The 24,151-nt window shown below is 41.9% G+C and overlaps 1 protein-coding gene across 1 annotated transcript in view; it reads right to left on the minus strand.

The window, feature by feature from the left end:
- LOC115172159 (brain-enriched guanylate kinase-associated protein-like) overlaps nucleotides 1-15,032 on the minus strand; it is a 39,640-nt gene extending 24,608 nt beyond the window's left edge. Inside the window, exons 1-3 of the mRNA XM_029729319.1 lie at nucleotides 14,708-15,032; nucleotides 11,024-11,185; nucleotides 8,440-8,506 (exon numbers count right to left, since the gene is read on the minus strand). Coding sequence (XP_029585179.1) covers nucleotides 8,440-8,506; nucleotides 11,024-11,185; nucleotides 14,708-14,778 — 300 coding nt within the window. The 5' untranslated portion in view covers nucleotides 14,779-15,032. The remainder of the gene's footprint in view (nucleotides 1-8,439; nucleotides 8,507-11,023; nucleotides 11,186-14,707) is intronic.
- Between the last annotated feature and the right edge of the window lie 9,119 nt (nucleotides 15,033-24,151).

Below are 24,151 nucleotides of genomic sequence, written 5' to 3' on the forward strand. Positions count from 1 at the left end.
GGGCCCCCCTTGTTGAGGATCAGCATAGCCGAGTGGTTGTAGCCTACTTTCACCACCTGGGGTCGGCCCGTCATGAAGTCCAGGACCCAGTTGCACAGGGCAGAGTTCAGACCCAGGGCCCCGAGCTTAGTGATGAGCTTGGAGTGTACTATGGTGTTGAAGGCTGAGCTGTTGTCTGAACAGCATTCTTACATAGGTATTCCTCTTGTCAAGATGGGATAGGGCTGTGTACAGTGTGATGGCAATTGCATCAGTGTGGATCTGTTGGGGCGGTATGCAAATTGTAGTGGGTCTTGGCGTTCAGGTAAGGTAGAGGTGATATGATCCTTAACTAGCCTCTCAAAGCGCTTCGTGATGACAGAAGTGAGCGTTACGGGGCGATAGTCGTTTAGTTGAGTTACCTTCGCTTTCTTGGGTTCAGGAACTGGGATGGGGAGAGATTGAATATGTCTGTAAACACTCCAGCCAGCTGGTCTGCACATGCTCTGAGGACGCGGCTATAGATGCTGCCTGTGCCGGCAATCTAGCGAGGGATAACACTCTTAAATGTGTTACTCACATCAGCCACGGAGAACAAGAGCTCACAGTCCTCGTGAGTGGCGGTGGCCCACATTGGTCCCTGCCACATACGTCTCATGTCTGAGCTGTTGAATTTTGACTGTTTTGCCTGTCTGTTTGCCTTATGGAGGTCATAGCTGGACAGTTTGTACTCGTCCATGTTCCCAGTCACTTTGCCATGGTTAAATGCGGTGTTCGCGCTTTCAGTTTTGTGAGAATGCTGCCATCTATCCACGGCTTTTATCCATCTATCCATCTATCCAACATCTTCTATGCACTTCCTGATGAACTTAGTCACCGAGCAAGTGCATATGTCAATATTATTCTCAGAGGCAACCCGGAACATATCACAATCTTGAAGCATAGATTCCGATTGGTCAGACCAATGTTGAACAGTCCTTACTACGGGTACTTCCTGTTTAAGTGTCTGCCTATAGAAGGAAGGGGGGGGGTAGAATGAAGGCGTGATCTGATTTTCCAAAGGGAGAGCCTTGTAGCCGTCCCAGAAGGGGGAGTAGCAATGAACAAGAATCCTCTGTCAACACTACAGTCACCACAGCCAGGGAGGGCTGCATTCCACACAAATAGGGCCAGGAGTTGTTCCCTGACCATGTGACTTGATCAGGAAAATCTCTGGGCCCTAGTCAGGTAACACATTTAGAAACAACTCCTGTCGCTACATAAAATAATGTAAACTTCTTAGTGTGTTGGTCCAATTGTTTGGTTTGTAATTTTTTTGAATGACCTTCTTGGTTTCTGCTCAGAACTTTTAATTGCATGTTTGATTTGATTTAACCTATTTTCTCACAGTGTCTATCTAAGACCGTTTCCTGCTCGATAAATATTTTCCCCTTGAAAATACCATTGCGAGACAAAAAAAGGAATGGCAATCAGAATGAGGCATGCTTCTGAGGAAATCCTTTACTATTTCCTGTCATGAACAGTGATTAGTTACACCAAGGTCGCTAGACAGACTATTCCTTAGAAAAGCCAACCACTAATAATTTTACGACTGGAATACAAAAGAAGTGTGCGTGACAGAATATGATTTGTGATTCATTTTTCGGCTCTTGTCTTTTCTCCGTATGACAATGCAATGAGGATTACTCAGACCTTACAAAAAGCCAGGCTAAGCGATGGGTGAAGCAACAATGAATAATACACAAACACTATAGAATTGGTGTAAATTATAGAGTTTTCTTAGATCAATGTTCAAAATCGGTCATGTAGTCGTATACCTCAGCATCAATGGATAGAATACAAAACATGTAGCCCACAAAGAGGGATGGCTGGAATCAACGTTGAGACAATGTTGTGCGTTGGTTGTGCTTCATTGGCCATACTTTTGGAACTAGTCAAATCACTATCTTCTGTATGAACAGTTGCCTGAGGAAATCACTTTGTCTTTAATCATCTAAGAAGAGGTGATTGGGAAAATAAATTAATTTCACACACGGTCGTCTTCTATTAAAATGTCCTCACAGACAGGGAGCCATGGTGACTCAAAGTTCTGTTCTGATGAGATAAAAAAAATATATAGTTTTAATCATGATACGTCTTAAATATGGACCTGTAGCGTGGCCGCGGACTCATCTTGAACAGTAATGACATTGTCTTTGGTGTCTGAAGGGGGAACGAATGGGGAAGGGGAGCTCTCGACTGGGGAGATAGGGGGAGTAATAGTTTTCTAACAAGGTTCCATGGCAGGGCAATCACTTTGGACATTGATTGCGCTGCGTCTCTGATCATGTAACGACTTTGAGAGTGGCAAGAGAGGGGCCTGCGTGTGTTTCGATCGATTTATACCGGAGTTCTCATCTAAGATCTCACACCACAGACCACATACAGTAGCCGATCACTGAGAGAGACCACCCCACCTCAATTCAGCAGGAGTATGGAATAATCAATAAACCCTTCTTAGGTGTTCTTACGCGTATCATTTTCATCATAGTTTTTTGGATAGTTTTTTTTTTACATGATAGTTGTTGTTGGTTATTATGCCTATGTTATAATGGGCCCTACTTTAAGCAAAGTACAACTTATAACGATTTTATATAGCATACATAAAGGCTTCATAAGCACTACATGAATGCTTCACAAATCAACTAATGAGCGTAAGTCACACTCTATAAATGGGGTATAAACAAACATAGTGCGTTATGTCACATTTGACAATTCACCCTACAGTGGGAATTGTTATGTCACACGTTAGACAACATTTAGAGTGTGACATATGCTTATAGATGATTTACGTAGAAGCACACACACACACACTAGAGCCAATCTGTTCCAGCTCCAGGGTTTACCGTGTGTGTGTGTGTGTGTGTGTGTGTGTGTGTGTGTGCGTGCGTGCGTGCGTGCGTGCGTGTGTGTGTGAGACGGGTGGCTGAGTGTGTGTAATCTCGGAAACCCCCCAAAAATCTTGCGTAATTGCATCAGATGCTCGATTAGGTTCTGGGGAAGATGCATGAGAAAATACACTAATGAGACTAGCTAAGTCTCCACTAGCCTAAAACAGAAACTCAGCCAAAGCCCCTCCCCCTTTCCAAAAACATTCTGCTTCAAACTCCGCACCCACTTTAAGCACCACCTCCACCAAACCTCCACCAAACCTTATACATCCAAATAACCAGTGACGGAAGATCGAAGCACTAGAACTACTGTCGCTGGTTAGATGTCACATCTAGCAATCTTTTGACTGACGTTAAAGCTACCATTTATGTTATGTAGTCTGTCCACGAGAGATTAGGGTGTGTGTGGTGCTCTCTATGCTCTGTGTGTTGCTCAGTGAGACAGAGATGGAGCTCTCCCTTTTTAATGCACTCATGCTTGACCCTGAGCAACAGGTCAGCCTTATCATCAACATTAATATTTGATAGCCTTCTGTCTTAAACGCTATAAAATATTCAAATAACTCCATTGTAAATGTCCCATAAGGAGTGCCGCGGAGACCTGTGGACCAATAACTATCAAGCCATCGACTTGTTTATTTACCGAGCGGAATCTAAAGCTAATTGGAATGGTGGGAGGGGAAGTAAACATGATTTCTCAACTCACTAAAGTGTGACGCATATAGAGAGCTGCCTGACTGACTGTCTTATAAAGAGCTATCTTATAGAGAGTTGCATGCCAGGCTGACTTATAGTGAGCTGCCTGACCAGCTGTCTTATAGAAAGCTGTCTTATGGAGAGCTGCCTTAAAGAGAGCTGTCATATAGAGAGATGCCTGCCGACTGTCTTATAGAGAGCTGCCTTCTAGAGAGCAGCTGTATAGAGAGCTGTCTTATAGAGAGCTGCCTGACAGAGCCCTGTCCTATAGAGAGCTGTCTGACCGACTGACTTATAGATAGCTGTTTTATAGAGAACTGTTTTATAGAGAACTGTCTCATAGAGAGCTGTCTTATAGAGAGCTTCCTGACTGACTGCCTCTTAGAGAGCTGTTTTTATAGAGAACTGTCTTATAGAGAGCTGTATTTTAGAGCACTGCCTTATAGAGCGCTGTCCTATAGAGCGCTGCCTGACCAACTGCCTCTTAGAGAGCTGTTTTATAGAGAACTGTCTTATAGAGAGCTGTATTTTAGAGAGCTGCCTTATAGAGCACTGTCTTATAGAGGGCTGTCTTAAAGAGAAGTGTCTTATAGCAAGCCTTCAAATAGAGAGCTCTTTTATAGAGCTTTCTTATAGAGAGCTGTCTTGTAGAGAGCTGTCTTATAGAGAGCTGTGTTATAGAGAGCTGACTGACCGACTGCCTCTTACAGAGCTGTTTTATAGAGAACTGTCTTATAGAGAGCTGTCTTATAGAGAGCTGTCTTATGGAGAGCTGTTTTATAGAGAGCTGTTTTATAGAGAACTGTCTTATGGATAGCTGTCTTATAAAGAGGTGTTTTATAGAGAGCTGTCTTATTGAAAGCTGCCTGACCGACTGCCACTTAGAGAGCTGTCTCATAGAGAGCTGTCTTATAGAGAACTGTCTTATAGAGAGCTGTATTTTAGAGAGCTGCCTTACAGAGAGCTGCCTGACCGACTGCCTCTTAGAGAGCTGCTTTATAGAGAACTATCTTATGGAGAGCTGTTTTATAGAGAGCTGTTCTTTCGAGAACTGTCTTATGGAGAGCTGTTTTATAGAGAGCTGTTCTATAGAGAACTGTCTTATATTGAGCTATTTTATAGAGAACTGTCTTATAGAAAGCTGTCTTATAGAGAGCTGCCTGATCAACTGTCTTATGGAGAGCTGTTTTATAGAGAACTGTCTCATAGAGAGCTGTCTTATGGAAAGATTTCTTATAGAGAGCTGCCTGAGCGACTGCCTCTTGGAGAGATGTCTTATAGAGAACTGTGTTATAGAGAGCTGTCTTATTGCGAGCTGCCTGACCGACTGTCTTATAGATAGATGTCTTATAGAGAGCTGCCTGAACGACTGCCTCTTGGATAGCTGTCTTATAGAGAACTGTGTTATAGAGAGCTGTGTTATAGAGAGCAGACTGACCGACTGCCTATTAGAGAGCTGTTTTATAGAGCTGTCTTATTGAGAGCTATCTTAAAGAGAGCTGTTCTATAGAGAACAGTCTTTTAGAGAGCTGCCGTATGGAGAGATGTATTTTAGAGAGCTGCCTTAAAGAGAGCTTCCTGACTGACTGCCTCTTAGAGAGCTGTCTTATAGAGAACTGTCTTATAGAGAACTGTTTTATAGAGAGCTGTCTTTTAGAGAGCTGCCTGAATGACTGCCTCTTAGAGAGCTGTTTTATAGAGAGCTGTCTTATAGAGAGCTGCCTGAATGACTGCCTCTTAGAGAGCTGTCTTAAAGAGAGCTGTCTTATAGAGAACTGTTTTATAGAGAGCTGTCTTATAGAGAGCTGCCTGAATGACTGCCTCTTAGAGAGCTGTCTTATAGAGAACTGTCTTAAAGAGAGCTGTTTTATAGAGAGCTGTCTTATAGAGAGCTGCCTGAATGACTGCCTCTTAGAGAGCAGTCTTATAGAGAACTGTCTTAAAGAGAACTGTCTTGTAGAGCTGACTTATAGAGAGCTGTCTTATAGAGAGCTGCTTCACCGACTGCCTGTTAGAGAGGTGTTTTATAGAGAACTCTCTTATAGAGAACTGTCTTAGAGAACTGTCTTATAGAGAGATGTCTTATAGAGAACTGTGTTATAGAGAGCTGTGTTATAGAGAGCAGACTGACCGACTGCCTATTAGAGAGCTGTTTTATAGAGCTGTCTTATTGAGAGCTATCTTAAAGAGAGCTGTTTTATAGAGAGCTGTCTTATAGAGAGCTGCCTTATAGAGAGCTGTCTTGTAGAGAACTGTCTTATAGAGAGCTGCCTGACCAAATGTCTTATAGAGAACTGTCTTAAAGAGAACTGTCTTATAGAGAGCTGTCTTATAGAGAGCTGTGTTATAGAGAGCTGTCTTATAGATAGATGTCTCATAGAGAGCTGCCTGAACGACTGCCTCTTGGAGAGCTGTCTTATAGAGAGCTGTCTTATAGAGAGCTGTGTTATAGAGAGCAGACTGACCGAATGCCAATTAGAGAGCTGTTTTATAGAGCTGTCTTATTGAGAACTGTATTTTAGACAGCTGTCTTATAGAGAGCTGTCTTATAGAGAGCTGTTTTATAGAGAGCTGTTTTATAGAGCACTGTCTTATAGAGAGCTGTCTTATAAGGAGCTGTCCGATAAAGAGCTGCCTTATAGAGAGCTGTCTTACAGAGAGCTGTCTCATAGAGAGCTGTCTTATAGATAGATGTCTCATAGAGAGCTGTCTTATAGAGAGCTGTCTTATTGAGAGCTGCCTCACCGACTGCCTCTTAGAGAGCTGTCTTATAGAGAGCTGCTTCACCGACTGCCTGTTAGAGAGCTGTTTTATAGAGAACTGTCTTATAGAGAACTGTCTTATAGAGAGCTGTCTTATAGAGAACTGCCTTATAGAGAGCTGCCTGACCAACTGTCTTATAGAGAGCTGTTTTATAGAGAACTGTCTCATAGAGAGCTGTCTTATAGAGGACTGTCTTATAGATAGATGTCTTATAGAGAGCTGCCTGAATGACTGCGTCTTGGAGAGCTGTCTTATAGAGAACTGTCTTAAAGAGAGCTGTCTTACCGACTATCTTATAGAAAGCTGTCTTATAGATAACTGTCTTATGAAGTCCTGTCTTATGAGGAGCTGCCTTATAGAGAGCTGCCTTACAGAGAGCTGTCTTACAGAGAGCTGTCTGTCCGACTGTCTCAGAGAGCTGTTTTACAGAGAACTGTCGCATAGAGAACTGTCTTATAGACAGCTGCCTTATAGAGAGGTACTTGACTGACTGTCTTATGGAAAGCTGTCTTATAGAGAGCTGCCTTATAGAAAGCTGTCTTATAGACAGCTGCCTTATAGAGAGCTACTTGACTGACTGTCTTATGGAAAGCTGCCTTACAGAGAGCCGTCTTATAGAAAGCTGTCTTATAGACAGCTGCCTTATAGAGAGCTACTTGACTGACTGTCTTATGGAAAGCTGTCTTATAGAGAGCTGCCTGTCCAGCTGCCTTATAAAGTTCTTCCTGGCCAGCTGCTTTATAGATTGCTTATTCCTTAGATGCTTTATTGACATGGTGAGCTGCAAGACCCCAGGGAATGACTGGAATGGCTGACAGGGAGAGCAGAGCAAGCCTCTGTACACCTCCTACATTATTTATGAGAACAAAGTGAGTGAGAGCTGAGGTACTTACAGGGATCATTAGGACACAACAAATCTATCCCAGTAATGTCAATACCAGCATCTCATTAATGCCCCTCCCTCCCAGCTGTGGAGAGATGGGGTAAAGAAGTGGATGTTAAAGCGACAGAACTTTATGGGCGCATAAGGTGATGTAACACACAGTAACTTTAAGGTCGGAATGCCAATTAAGGTCCGAATGTTGCCAATTCAAATTGTCTTTCTGGTATATACAAGGCTAGTCCTTTACAAGTCTGGCTAAATGGAGTGCACTTTAGTTCAATAGCCAATAAGTTAGGAAAGGGCTGTAGGAGAGCCACTGACAACCCACACTGTCGGATGTAGGCTGGTCTTGGATGTCTGTTTCCAGGAGACCTGAGATTAGATGCTGTATCTGAGCTGCTTCGTTGACACCAGTATAGACTGTCAGAGGCTGTTGGCGTCTTGCAACAAACTGCCAGCAACAATAGAGTTGATTTTAGGTCATTACACAATGCATATCAGCTCAATGATGTCAAATGGGAAGGTTGATGTTACTTTAGTTCTGCCTGATTGAGTTTGACTGGCGGAACCAATCGAAAAGTCCCAAAGGTGCCAACACGGTGTGTAGAGGAAGCTGGTGGGAGGAGCTATAGGAGAACAGGTTCAATGTAATGTCTGGGAAGGAATAAATGGAATGGTATCAAACACATAAAATATATGGAAACAACATGTTGGACTCCGTTCCATTAATTCCATTCCAGCCATTACAATGAGCCTGTCCTCCTATAGCTCCTCCCACTAGCTTCCACTGACTGTGTGGTATTGGAGTGGGCTTCAAAGGAATATATAGCTGAAGCAGTGTGGTGTACGGCTGAAGCAGTGTGGTGTACGGCTGTAGCAGTGTGGTGTACGGCTGTAGCAGTGTGGTGTACGGCTGAAGCAGTGTGGTGTATGGCTGAAGCAGTGTGGTGTAGGGCTGAAGCAGTGTGGTGTATGGCTGAACCAGTGTGATGTACGGCTGAAGCAGTGTGGTGTATGGCTGAAGCAGTGTGGTGTACGGCTGAAGCAGTGTGGTGTACGGCTGAAGCAGTGTGGTGTACGGCTGAAGCAGTGTGGTGTACGGCTGAAGCAGTGTGGTGTACGGCTGAAGCAGTGTGGTGTATGGCTGAAGCAGTCTGCTGTACAGTATGGCTGAAGCAGGTGTCTTACCGTCCTGTGCACCTTGTCCTCCAGGTCTTGATTGATCCTCTGTTGAGCTGCATAACTGCTCTGGATCCTGCATGACAGGAAAGAGTACATATTGGTGAAACATTGGCTATGTAAGTCAGAGAATGAACATGCCTTCAAAATCAAGTATTCATTGACTTTTTTTCAAGATGATGAATATGAAAATCCAAAGCAACGGTTTGGATTTGAAAATTATTCAATGGATATCTCTGGTTGTCTGTACTGTACTATTTATACTGTACAGTAATTATTTTTGGACGAGAATCCTAGCCTCACAATGGAAGCAAGGAAAAAACAATTTCATGTGATCAAAGCAGAATTTTGAATTCCTTTTGTGCTTTTTTTTGGAGAGAAAAGGCGGTGAAAAATGCATAATCAAACCCGTAGGACTGACGCATGACTCATGAATGAGCGGAGGAACTTTGGCAACGTTTCAGCGCCCGTCGAGGTGTGTTTCCTAGCACAAAACACTGTTTCTGGTCGGCTTCCAAAACATTAGTGGGCTTTAATGGAATAAGCTGCTCTTTCACCTCCACTTTCCATTAGTTCAATCATTACCAGCATTAGGCTACTATCTCTCTTTTTTTTACCACATAGTGCTGCATGTCATTATCACTGGCCCTGGTCTCATGGGGGTTTGGATACATTGTAGTATTTATGACCCCATTTACGAAGGAGCTGTGGAGATCCATTGCATTGTTACAAAACGTCTGTCATAGAAGAAAAGACGTCGCTCTAGAACTGAAATGGGCCTGGAGGTTAACTGGCAGGATGGTCAACAATGATTTCTCTCAGAACATGTTCTGTATGCTTACTTTGTTCACTGTCACAAGTTCAATTGATATTGCTATTGCAATATACATTGGACAATTGTAACACAGGTTAGTTGTAATAGGTTAAATAACTCAAATTAGAAACCAAGGTGTTATTCAATGTGCCAATGCTTGATTAGTGTCTCCACATGTCTATGAAGATTTGTTTTAATTAATCAATTGTTTTGGATTTTATATATATATTTTTTTAAATATGGTTATTTTTTGGGGGGGATTTTTGATCTGTGGAACATTCTCCATGTATTTTATCATATATAATTTTTATCAGTAAGATATGATCTTTTGATTAGTATAGACTTTAATTAATAAGTAAAGGCTCCTATGCTTGGGGTTGGTTTTAACGCCGTGTTACAACTCACTCTCATCTAGAATTATATAATATAGAGACACATTCATATATTTATAGCACATTTCACTGCTTTATATCAACTTTGGCAGTGCAACTAAGAAAATTCCTTAGAAAAAGGAAAAAAGTCCATATGTAACATTTTCACAACTAATACAGAATATAATACTTCACTATGACATCCCTAAAAGATAAAAGTAAAATATTTTTAGTAAATTTAGTGTATTTTCATCCAAATATCAGTGACATTGTTATACTACCCCTCATTTTGACAATTAAAGACATTGGTACAACTTCCCATATACTGTTACAACTAACCTTGCAATTGGGGTTAACATCAGGACATTTTCTGACTTTGGGTCTTCAAGATATAATTGTGAAGAATCCACATTTTACACAGGTCTCAAAAAATTTGCAGAGAAATGTAAATTGTTTGTGTGAAATTTTGAAATCTACATTGTTAGAGTCAATACATATTTGATTTTAAACAACTCCAAAATGTGTTATAATTGTCCCCGTCTCCCCTAAGTAATATGCTATATTTATTACTTTGTGTCAATATGGTAACTTCCAAATCAAAATGTATTTTTCTCTGTATCTGGCCCAAATGAGGGGTAATTTAGGGAAATGAAAAGCCATTGGCTACATTAGTAATTTGGTTGTAAATTGCTTTACCTTTCACAGTTACTGGCTTTTGATCCAGCTCTGCAGTAACACAGATGATTTAGCTAATTATGGTCCGGACTGAAGACATTGATTAGTTGAATCAAGGTGTGTTACTGCAGGGAGGGATCATAAAGAGTAGTTGGAGAACCTTGCATTTGATTATTCCCAATGCAGATTCAGTTGAATTAGTAGATTTGTAAATACATTGACTCATTGAGTTAAGGTTAACGATGACACAGTCACGATTTGTTAGACACAACAGCTGTGGTAAGAGACTAAAGATGGTGTAACGGGACTGACATCGCATAACGAGACTGACATAGTGTAATAGTACTGATATGGTATAACAGGACTGGCATGGTATAACAGGATTGGCATGGTGTAACAGGACTGGCAGGGTGTAACAGGTTTCACATGTTGTAACAGGTCTGACATGGCGTAATGGGACTGACATGGTGTAACAGGACTGGCAGGGTGTAACAGGTCTGGCAGGGTGTAACAGTTCTGACATGTTGTAACAGGTCTGACATGGTGTAACAGGACTGACATGGTGTAACAGGACTGACATGTTGTAACAGGACTGACAGGGTGTAACAGGACTGACATGTTTTACAGGACTGACATGGTGTAACAGGACTGACATGGTGTAACAGGACTGACATGTTGTAACAGGACTGAGATGGTGTAACGGTAATGACATAGTGTAATGGGACTGACATACCTGCGTAGTTTGTCAGTGAATTTCTCCAACTCTTCCTGGGCTCGACGGAGTTCTGTCTCCAGGTACTGTCGGGTGGAGTCAAACTCAGACTCCACCATCTCTAGTTTGTGGGTGGTGTAAGACAGACGCTTGCGAAGATCATCCTTGTGATCATGTAGAGAACTAGGCAGGAAGTAGAGTGACAGGCAGACAGACAACGAGGTCAAAACAGCTCATGGTATCATTAGGTCTTAATTCAGGCTGTGAGCAGGGTTGGGGAGTTTAGTCATTTAGCAGACGCTCTTATCCAGAGCGACTTACAGTAGTGAATGCATACATTTCATACATTTTTCCCCCCGTACTGTTTATATTCTAAATTTAATCCATTAGTTACTAGTTACCTGTCCAAAATTGTAATCAGTAATGTAACTTTTGGATTACCCAAAATCAGTAATGTAATCTGATTACTTTCAGTTGCTTTTTGATTACTTTCCCCTTAAGAGGCATTAGAAGAAAACAAAAAAGATCCATCAAATGCATTTGGTGTGTCATCATAGCTGTCTCTGACATCATAGTGGTCTCTGACATCATAGTGGTCTCTGACATCATAGTGGTCTCTGACATCGTAGTGGTCTCTGACATCATAGTGGTCTCTGACATCATAGTGGTCTCTGACTTGTGGTCAGGCTCGCTAAGGTGGAACAAACCTAAACTAGCACATTTTTTCAATGTTGAATTAAATGTAATTGATAAAACAGAAAGGTGTCATAATTTTTTCATGCATGTAACCGTAATCAATTACTCCACAACCATGGATGTGAGCAATGCTGAATATTCTTTATGTACTAATTCAAGTTCAAGACTAGACATAACATACATTAGATATTCATGACCTAAACAAAATGTTTCACTCATTCTGAAAAATAATATAATATCTGCACATGTATTGATAATTATACAATATGTCATCTACATATTGACTGTCTTCTGAAGTGTGATTAAAAATATACATTTGACATTCTCAAAAGGTACTAATTGTTTACAGTATGGTTGCATGACATGAATTTGTTCATAACTGACTTAGTTAAATAAAGGTTCAAAATAAAAACACAATTGGACTTAGATAAGAGCGAAAGAGAGAGGTATGAAATGGAGGTGAAATCTAATTCAGCTGGTGTGAAAAGTCCCAGCCAAGGAAGGCCTGTGGGTATGTATTGATGGATGGAAGCTAGAGCGCTAATGATTTTCCATTGACAGCCAGGGAACAGGAACCAGCTCACAATTCTGTAATGGGTCACTCCCGTTACACACCTCTCCAGCATGAAATCACTGGCAAACCAGGAAGAGATTCTGATTCTATCGAGATGCAGCACCATGAGGGATTTGTGTGTGTTTAGGAGGGAGGATGTGAATGGTGTTGTGGGGCTTGGTTGGGGAATACGTTTGGTTTTATATAGATTGTGTACAGTATGTATCTATAGGAGAATACTGAGAATTTTTATCTGGAGAGTGCATGAGTCAGTTAGTTTCTCTGACGTAATGAGTTTCTCTGACCTTCTATAGTAAATGAGAGAGAGAATATGTGTGTGTGCGTGTGTATGTGTGTGTGTGTGTGTGTGTGCTTGTGTGTGTGTGTGTGTGTGCTTGTGTGTGTGTTTGTGTGAGAGACAAAGACATACACAGACAAAGAAAAAGAGAGAGGCTGGGAATGAAGTAGGTAGGAAAGGGAATGAAGAGCAGGGGGCAGTTTTCTCTGGGGATTTAGAGGAGACTGATAGATTCTGGCTCAGAGACAATACTCCTGGAGATGTTCACTATCACACTACCAGTGCCACACTGGTCTCATGTCACAGCAGTCCAGCGCCAAACTCAGAGGACGGCCCCTTTTAAGGGATCATGTGACTCTCTCACAGCCTGGTTGGCTATTGCATAAATAGATTGACAAGGCTAACCAACTTGAAAGATTAAAGACATTACAGTGCATTAGAATGAGGTAGGACAAAGGCTTGACTCTGTCTGCTTATTTACGTCAATCATTTCAAGCTTAAGGGAGGAGAAAAGAGCCCAAAACTATATATAATTTTAAAATGTATCAAATTATTGATGTATGGTATTCAAAACTGCAGTGAAGTTGTAGGAAATAGGTCAGTTAACGATGCACTATGCAGGAATCGCTCCACCATTTCCTGGTTGCAAAAATTCTAATAGTTTGCCTAATTTGAGTTTATATGACAAAACAAGCAAGCAGAGCGTAGAGAATCATTGTACCATCTAAACTGCTGTGAAAATATGTTCCAGAACCAAAAATATTGTACTTTCAGCTGTTTGAAGCTGGTGTACAAAACCAAAAGTAAAAGACACAAAAACGAAACTTAAGATTGGGAAGAGAATAGAAATAGCAACATATCTACCACTTCTTAGACTTGCTTTCAATGAGAATGACAGATCTATAACCCACATTTCTATGTGCATTTAGTTGGGTCGCCCCAAAAAGTTACATATTGCAGCTTTAAGTCTACTGTAAACACATTATGCCTGCCAGTCTAGACTTTATGATAGGTGTCTTAGAGACTTAAGTTGTGGGTTAAACCCAGACTCTGGCATGCTAGGCTAGCCCTTGCATTTCCTACAAAGTCTTTACAAGACTCTCACTGAAAGCAGTAAGTGATTGACAGGCATAGTGCCATGGACTGAAGTACATGTGATTAATTATAGCTCTTAGTCTTATCATCAAGTGACCAAAGTTACTCTGGAGTATGCACATTGCATTGATTTCTGAGGCAAAAACACTAATTAGTATACTGAAATTGGGAAATATCATAGACTGTATTTGGTGACATATAGCAGAACATTAGCTTTTCAAGGTTGCTTGTCTTCCTTATCTGAATAGTTGACACAGAAATAAGGTGTTAAATGAATAAGAGACTGATGTAATGAAGTTGGTACCATGACAATGGCTTTTAGTTGAGATGAAATTTGAACAGTGGTGTAAAGTACTTAAGTAAACATACTTTTAAGTACTACTTAAGTCGTTTTTTTGGGGGGGTATCTTTACTTTACTTTAATATTTATATTTTTGACCACCTTTACTTTTACTCCACTATGTCCCTAAAGAAAATAATGTACTTTCTATTCCATGCATTTTCCCTGACATCCAAAAGTACTCGTTACATTTTGAATGCTTAGCAGGACAGGAAAATGGTCCAATTCACGCACTTATCAAGAGAACATCCCTGCTCATCTCTACTGCCTCTGATTTGGCAGGATCACTAAACACAAATGCCCTATTTGTAAATTATTTCTGAGTGTTGGAGTATGCCGCTGACTATACGTAAATTAAAAAAAAAAAAAAATTCGTCAACATATAAGGAATTTGAAATGATTTATACTTTTACTTTTAATACTTAAGTATATTTTTTAAATTACATTTACTTTTGATACTTAAGTATATTTAAAATCAAATACTTTTAGACTTTTACTCAAGTAGTATTTTCCTGGGTGACTTTCACTTTTACTTGAGTCATTTTCTGTTAAGGTATCTTTACTTTTACCCAAGTATGACAATTGGGTACTTTTTCCACCACTGCATTTTAAATAGTTTATGGTGTTAAGAAATAAAATGAATGAAGTGGATTCTTGGCTTGAAGTGGATATGATCGAATGAAATGATAAGGGTGGCTTTTAAAAGTGGAAACTTCATCTTACCTTCTTTTCTGATGTTTGCAACCATTTCTCTGGGCTTTAAGGGCTGTTTTCCCAATATATATCTTTTTCATATTCTTCGCTCTGCATTCACTTTCATGTGTTTTCTAGTCGATTCCCAATAATGCTGATGCAGAGTGTGACCTCTAACCTCAACCACTCAGGCCATAAGTTTTTCCTGTGGAGTCAGATAGCAGTTGTCTATCTGTGTTGACCCTGCCAATAGATCACAGAAACAGCGTTGCAGTCACAGATTCAATTGTACATGTTATACATTACTACTACTAGCTTTTATGTGCTGTGAATTCATGCATTCATCTGCTCTTATTGAACAAACTCACATTCTTCACAGATGATATCGATGAAGGTCAAAGGTAAGATTAGTACTTCCTCCAAAAGGCCCCAATGTGCAACTTTCATATCTCTCCCTTTGTCCAATTCATAATCATCAACAGACGCATCCACAAACAGCTAAATCCTATGCAGCATCGATGAAATGACCTGGCAGGTTATTCCCTTATAAATCAGCACTTCAGAGCTGACAGAACCTACTGTATTGTGTGTCTATTCATCACGCTCCACCTGGGCTGACTGTTATATCAGTGAAGGAGCTAGCTAGTGTTGCTAACCTTGGCACAGTCACCCTGGAAATACAGAGTAGTATGGAATGGTGTGGTTGACTAATTGTGAGATGTAGGTAAATTAAAGCAGAGATGGACTGCTGCTTTGCTGCTAGGCTAATGTTGGCAGTATTGACTGCATGGTGTGGTGGATGAATCAGAATTAGTTGGGTAACATAGATAATTAAGATGTTTTATTAGTATAATATGCTTATGTGAGATACTTGTCATTAGAAAGTGTCCTTTGGACTCTGGTGTCTTTCAGTTGCACGTTTCCCTTAGCTGGGGCTCAGTCACTTGGGGCCCAGGGAGAGGTCAGACTTGTTTTTTACATGTCTCTGTTGCTCTGCAGAATATCAGTGAGAGAGGAGGACAGAATGAAATATTGTCTTCGTATGTGAATGTGTCTTTACCTATTCTTAAACCATGTGAAGGGATGGCGTGATTAAGGGGGAACCAATGACTTGTCTCCACAATGTCAGTGAGCAAGTCACTCCCTCCTTTTTCCTTATTGTGGGGAGGTTTATGGCAATGTCTGGACCCTTGTATGTCCTCTCTTAGATTTCGCACTTATTCTGTGATAGTATATGGCCTAGAGGCTCACTCCCCCCAGTGAGCCTGTCCAGGAGTGGGGTCAAAAGGGGGTTTGCTTGAGATGGGAGTATCTAGAGTTGACAATTGATATATGCCATTGGATGAAATTGTGTTTTTGTTCAATACCGTACCAGGGAGGGACAGTTCTAGGGGGACCAGATACTGGGCTATACAATGAACCCTGTTGACATAGCAGTTACTGCCTGCTGTGTTTTATAGATATCTGTCATACAAAACTTAACCTTGTGACCCATTCTATGTATCTGTGGTTTGTCAATGTACGTTGAAGGGGGTGTATCTTTGCTATAAAATATCTCTGTAGCCATTGTGTAATCACCTTCCTGGTTCATTCTAGAGAGAGTGCATTATTGAAGGTCAAGAACTTTTGCAAAAGTATCTTAAGTATTAAAGATGTATTTTAACTCAGACTGGTGTGTTTAACTCTCCTCATTTGGTAATGCAGAAATTAGCAACCACATTGGTTTACGAGATGATACTAACACAGGACAAAGAGGAGCTTGAAGGATGGGAGGTGATCAGACATCTTATTTCCAATGATTCCTCAATCACTCATTTCTCTAACACTGATTCCTCAATCACTCATTTCTCTAACACTGATTCCTCTATCACTCATTTCTCTAACACTGATTCCTCAATCACTCATTTCTCTAACACTGATTCCTCAATCACTCATTTCTCTAACACTGATTCCTCTATCACTCATTTCTCTAACACTGATTCCTCTATCACTCATTTCTCTAACACTGATTCCTCTATCACTAATTTCTCTAACACTGATTCCTCTATCACTAATTTCTCTAACACTGATTCCTCTATCACTCATTTCTCTAACACTGATTCCTCTATCACTAATTTCTCTAACACTGATTCCTCTATCACTAATTTCTCTAACACTGATTCCTCAATCACTCATTTCTCTAACACTGATTCCTCTATCACTCATTTCTCTAACACTGATTCCTCTATCACTCATTTCTCTAACACTGATTCCTCTATCACTAATTTCTCTAACACTGATTCCTCAATCACTCATTTCTCTAACACTGATTCCTCTATCACTCATTTCCAGTGGTATAAAGTACTTTAGTAAAAATACTTTCAAGTACTACTTCAGTAGTCTTTTTTTCCTAAAGAAAATAATGTATTTTTTATTTCATTAATTTTTCCTGACACCCTAAAGTACTCGTTACATTTTGAATGCTTAGAAGGACATGAAAATGGTCCAATTCACGCACTTATCAAGAGAACATCCCTGGTCGTCCCTACTGCCTCTGATCTGGCGGCCTCACTAAACACAAATGCTTTGTTTGTAAATGATGTGTTGGAGTGTGCCCCTGGCTTTCTGTAAATTTTAAAAATGGTGCCCTCTGGTTTGCTTAATATAAGACATTTGAAATTATTTCTACTTTTACTTTTGATACTTAAGTATATTTGAGCAATTACATTTACTTTTGATACTTAAGAATATTTAAAACCAAATACTTTTACTCAATTAGTATTTTCACTTGAACTTGAGTCATTTTCTATTATGGTGACACAGATGTCTTTAAAACCGATTTCGATCACAGATTCAGTTTTTTTAACACAGATTTTTTTCAACACTGATTTTTTTCAACACTGGTTTCTGTCCTTCAAACATTTCAAAGGAGGATGTGATGGATCGGTACAAACTCTAATTCAGTTTAGCAGTTTACCCATCTTTAGAAATTGGCTCCCAAAAATCTAAAATGAAAGAGAAACTTCAGGCTGCAGATAATTCACAATGACACCAGTCTTAATGCGTATGCTCGTCCTTACTCCAGGATCTAGGGTACGGTGAGTGATTAGTCGAATGGAAACTTCCGGCATTGTATGCTTTTGACAGTTAGTAAAGAAAATCTCTCCACTAATGATCTCTTTTCAAGATTTCAAGAGGTTGAAGGCATAAACGAAGTTGAAATACATGAGGGAATTTCGAAAAGAATGTCAAGTGTAAATTTGTGACTCCACTGAGTACTTCCCATCACTCAGAGAGCATCTTATTGTAATAACAGCACAAACAAAATAGGCCTAGATACTGTAAATGTCTAGCAATTCACCCGATAAACGATACTCCTGCCAACTACAGGCACCTATTAACCTGATAATATCATGACAAAGAAGTTCGAAATATCCCCGGGAAAGGGTTATCACTGTGCTTAAAGAGCCAAACCTTCAGTGTAAATACCAACAGGGCTGCAGTAAAACTTTATCGGGGCCCGGCAGAACAGCGAGGCAAAATGAATGTTTGTCGCCTGCCTCATTCGCTCCAAAGACGCTACTACTTATTGTATTTTAATCTCCCTTTGACACTGCCGGGTAGAAGACAAAGAGGAGCCGGGGTAGACGCTCAATACGGTCGCTAGCTGTGGCCTTATCTGTCAGCTGCAGAGTGAGAGGTCGGAACTATGTAGTTGCTGGAGTAAGGAGTTCTGCTTGTAGCTACCCGCCCCCTCTTTCCCCTTTACTCCCCACTGCTATTGTGACTCCCTCCCTGTGTGACTGCTATTGTGACTCCCTCCCTGTGTGTCCGCTATTGTGACTCCCTCTCCCTGTGTGACTGCTATTGTGACTCCCTCCCTGTGTGACTGCTATTGTGACTCCCTCCCTGTGTGTCCGCTATTGTGACTCCCTCCCTGTGTGACTGCTATTGTGACTCCCTCCCTGTGTGACTGCTATTGTGACTCCCTCCCTGTGTGACTGCTATTGTGACTCCCTCCCTGTGTGACTGCTATTGTGACTTCCTCTCCCTGTGTGACTGCTATTGTGACTTCCTCCCTGTGTGACTGCTATTGTGACTTCCTCTCCCTGTGTGACTGCTATTGTGACTTCCTCCCTGTGTGACTGCTGTTGTGACTCCCTCCCTGTGTGTCCGCTATTGTGACTCCCTCCCTGTGTGTCCGCTATTGTGACTCCCTCCCTGTGTGACTGCTATTGTGACTCCCTCCCTGTGTGACTGCTATTGTGACTCCCTCCCTGTGGGACTGCTATTGTGACTCCCTCCCTGTGTGACTGCTATTGTGACTCCCTCCCTGTGTGACTGCTATTGTGACTCCCTCCCTGTGTGACTGCTGTTGTGACTCCCTCCCTGTGGGACTGCTATTGTGACTCCCTCCCTGTGTGACTGCTGTTGTGACTCCCTCCCTGTGTGACTGCTATTGTGACTTCCTCTCCCTGTGTGTCCGCTATTGTGACTCCCTCCCTGTGTGACTGCTATTGTGACTCCCTCCCTGTGTGACTGCTATTGTGACTCCCTCCCTGTGTGACTGCTATTGTGACTCCCTCCCTGTGTGTCCGCTATTGTGACTCCCTCCCTGTGTGACTGCTATTGTGACTCCCTCCCTGTGTGTCCGCTATTGTGACTCCCTCCCTGTGTGACTGCTATTGTGACTCCCTCCCTGTGTGACTGCTATTGTGACTCCCTCCCTGTGTGACTGCTATTGTGACTCCCTCCCTGTGTGACTGCTATTGTGACTCCCTCCCTGTGTGACTGCTATTGTGACTCCCTCCCTGTGTGTCCGCTATTGTGACTCCCTCTCCCTGTGTGACTGCTATTGTGACTTCCTCCCTGTGTGACTGCTGTTGTGACTCCCTCCCTGTGTGACTGCTGTTGTGACTCCCTCCCTGTGGGACTGCTATTGTGACTCCCTCCCTGTGTGACTGCTATTGTGACTTCCTCCCTGTGTGACTGCTATTGTGACTCCCTCCCTGTGTGACTGCTATTGTGACACCCTCCCTGTGTGACTGCTATTGTGACTCCCTCCCTGTGTGTCCGCTATTGTGACTCCCTCTCCCTGTGTGACTGCTATTGTGACTTCCTCCCTGTGTGACTGCTGTTGTGACTCCCTCCCTGTGTGACTGCTGTTGTGACTCCCTCCCTGTGGGACTGCTATTGTGACTCCCTCCCTGTGTGACTGCTATTGTGACTTCCTCTCCCTGTGTGACTGCTATTGTGACTCCCTCCCTGTGTGACTGCTATTGTGACTCCCTCCCTGTGTGACTGCTATTGTGACTCCCTCCCTGTGTGACTGCTATTGTGACTCCCTCCCTGTGTGACTGCTATTGTGACTCCGTCCCTGTGTGTCCGCTATTGTGACTCCCTCCCTGTGTGACTGCTATTGTGACTCCCTCCCTGTGTGACTGCTATTGTGACTCCCTCCCTGTGTGACTGCTATTGTGACTTCCTCCCTGTGTGACTGCTATTGTGACTTCCTCTCCCTGTGTGACTGCTATTGTGACTCCCTCCCTGTGTGACTGCTATTGTGACTTCCTCTCCCTGTGTGACTGCTATTGTGACTCCCTCCCTGTGTGACTGCTATTGTGACTTCCTCCCTGTGTGACTGCTATTGTGACTTCCTCTCCCTGTGTGACTGCTATTGTGACTCCCTCCCTGTGTGACTGCTATTGTGACTCCCTCCCTGTGTGACTGCTATTGTGACTCCCTCCCTGTGTGACTGCTATTGTGACTCCCTCCCTGTGTGACTGCTATTGTGACTCCCTCCCTGTGTGACTGCTATTGTGACTTCCTCTCCCTGTGTGACTGCTATTGTGACTGTACTAGAATACCTCACAGCAGAGTCAATAAAGGACTGGGTTTACGACGTAAGACGCTTCTGATGCTGGAGGATGTAAACAAGCCACGAGATGAGCTGTATGTCTTCACTGTCCTTAAAAGGACCCATGTGAGCAGCCAAGTCGTCCTCCTGAAGAAATGTACCACTCATCGAACAAACCCTGAACAAAACCTTTGTAAAATCGTAACGTTCTCATTCCATTCTCAGAGAGAGCAGCATCTCGTGGCTCTTTGTGTTAATGAAATATAAACGCTCTTTAATTCAGATGAACAGGTCTGCAATGCGCCATCCATCTTAAGTTAGGGACTGGTGCCAGCGTCAGGAGGTTATTTGGTGTCTATGAGTCATAGGAGGTGAGCTACCTCCCAGATATATTTATAAATGAGCTAACGGACGTCTGAAATGTTAATGCCCACAATGTAATGGAATCACACTTTATAGCCTAGAGACTGTGTGGGCCTTTCAGGGAAAACAGAATGGCCTGTTAAAATCTTATTCAAAGAACCAGATTGACTTCATAATGACCACAACACGTATTGGCGGAGTAGCCGTCCCACTTTACATGATGTAGTATAACAGTTGTAGGGACTAGGTCAGAGGTCAACTGGGTTCAGCCGCGGGCCAATTTCTGTCGGAGCGATTAGTCAGTGGGGGACATAATTATAATAAATTGACTACAACTAAGCCCAAAAAGAGATTGTATTTGAAAATAGCAATAATGTCATACCTTGATTACATTGAGACATGATCACATATCTATATTTTTTGTTTGTTTGTGGGACTACTTAGGAACAAATTTCCTAAAATGAAGCACATTTTTTGCACTTGCGGACTGAACTTGGCCCGCCGGTTGCCTGTTGCCGACCCATGTGCTAGGAAAATAATGTCTACAGTACTTACATTGTAATAACACTGGTGTAAGTATGAGAACAAACCAAAATTAAATACATTCAACTGGTGTAAATCAATGCAAAAACTGTGCTTTGTATAGAAACGTGAAAACAACATTTTGAAATGTTGCCTGTACGAATGGCAAGAATTTAAAAAGGTTTCGTCCAACTTTTTCAATATTTTCTGTGGGCGAAGCACAGCAATTGATTGTGATGCAACACTCCAAAAATGTACGCTTCTCTTATGTATTCCCCGGTGTACTTCACCAAAGGCAATAACCAACACTGTGGATCTTGTCAGCAGAGTAATTACTAATCAACAATATGAGACTAGGGAACTGTGCAATGACTGGGGAAAAATACAACTCAATGTTTACATCCCAAAAGGGATTATCTGATGTACCATTGAGGACCACAATGGAAATACATTTCTAAACTTTTTTCTGTTGTCCTCGATTATTTTTAAATGCACATGTGTGGTTGTATTTTTACAATTTTAATTGTCAAATAAATCATGTAATATCATACAATACATACAGTATCTCCATTTTTCGTATGTTCTCTATTTTTCGAATGTTCTCTGAGGAAACCACATCCTCACAGCAAGCTCTATCCATGAGAAGAAGAACATTAATGACGTTGTGAGTAGACAAGACAAGCAGCCAACAGCATCTGTTTAATCTGATCATAGTCCTTGATTTGCCAGTTGTAGACCTGGGTTCAAATAGTATTTAAAATCGTTCAAATTATTTAGCTGTGCTCGATTGAGCTTTGTCAAATGCAATTGAACCCAAAGGCATAGTTCCAAAAGTGCACAATCATCCCCTCTGTCACTCCAGACAGGTTTAACCAAAGGTTCATCAAGGTATTAGAAATATGTCAAATACTACGTGAACCCAGGTCTCGTATATTGTTTAAGAAACACAAGTGTATCGGCCTTGTTTGAATTGAGTTACTTGTGGATCAAGTGGAGGATGATGAGCATCTGCATTATAGAGATATACTGTACCATAGAGGTATACCATAACGAGGAGGGAATCCGTCACATTGTGTTATTGTAACACTTGAAGCTCATTGGGTGGAATTTGTTCATAATAAATAGTTCTCCCCTGCTGTGGTGACTCATCACTAAACTTACTAAACTCACTAATACTCCCTCATGCCTCATCCCTGCCTTTGAAACTGCATGCCTGTCACAATGAGGCCAAGGGTAAATGTGTGTGTTTGTGTGTTTGTTGTGTGTGTGTGTGTGTGTGTGTGTGTGTGTGTGTTTGTCTGGGGGGGGGGTTAAGTGCTACTATGGCTGATCCTGAGTACTACTATGGCTGACCCTGAGTACTACTATGGCTGACCCTGAGTACTTCTATGGCTAACCCTGAGTACTACTATGGTTGACCCTGAGTACTACTATGGCTGATCCTGAATACTACTATGGCTGACCCTAAGTACTACTATGGCTGACCCTGAGTACTACTATGGATGACCATGAGTACTACTATGGCTGACCCTGAGTACTACTATGGCTGACCCTGAGTACTACTATGGATGACCATGAGTACTACTATGGTTGACCCTGAGTACTACTATGGCTGATCCTGAATACTACTATGGCTGACCCTGAGTGCTACTATGGCTGACCCTGAGTACTACTATGGCTGACCCTGAGTACTACTATGGCTGACCCTGAGTACTACTATGGATGACCATGAGTACTACTATGGCTGACCCTGAGTACAACTATGGCTGACCCTGAGTACTACTATGGATGACCATGAGTACTACTATGGCTGACCCTGAGTACTACTATGGCTGACCCTGAGTACTACTATGGCTAACCCTGAGTACTACTATGGTTGACCCTGAGTACTACTATGGCTGATCCTGAGTACTACTATGGCTGACCCTGAGTACTACTATGGCTGACCCTGAGTAATCCCAATGGCATTGAGGAGTATACCACCTCAGTCACCGGCTTCAACAATAAGTGCATCGATGACGTTGTCCCCACAGTGACCGTACATACTTATCCCAACCAGAAGCCATGGATTATAGGCAACATCGTCACCGAGCTAAAGGCTAGTGCTGCAGCTTTCAAGGAGCGGGACACTAATCCGGCCATCAGACGAACCATCAAACAGACAAAGCATCAATACATGACTAAGATTGAATCCAACTACACCGACTACACAAAGGGAAAGCCAGCCGTGAGCTGCCTAGTGGCGCGAGCCTAGAAGACGGGCTAAATGCCTTTTATGCTCGCTTCGAGGCAAGCAACTGTAATGGCCGTCGTAGGAAGTGGACCAAAATGCAGCGGGTACGTGAATGCTCATATTTACTTTATTACGAACACCACACAAAAACAACAAAACAAAACCACGAATGACAGCTAAAAGTTCTGCAGGCTAAACATAGCAGTGCACGAATACAACTTCCCACAAAGGGACAGGTGAAACAGGGCTACCTAAGTATGACTCTCAATCAGCAACAACGATGTACAGCTGTTCCTGATTGAGAGCCATACCAGGCCAACACAAAGAAATACACAACATAGAAAACCATACAAATACAAAACAAGAACATTACCCAAAAACCCCGGAACACATAAATCAAACACCCCTCTTACATAAATACATATCCCATTAAACCCTGAACCACATAAAACAAATACCCCCTGCCACGTCCTGACCAAACTACAATAACCAATAACCCCTTATACTGGTCAGGACGTGA

Source organism: Salmo trutta, chromosome 33 (assembly GCF_901001165.1).
Source record: "Salmo trutta chromosome 33, fSalTru1.1, whole genome shotgun sequence".
NCBI classification, from domain to species: domain Eukaryota; kingdom Metazoa; phylum Chordata; class Actinopteri; order Salmoniformes; family Salmonidae; genus Salmo; species Salmo trutta.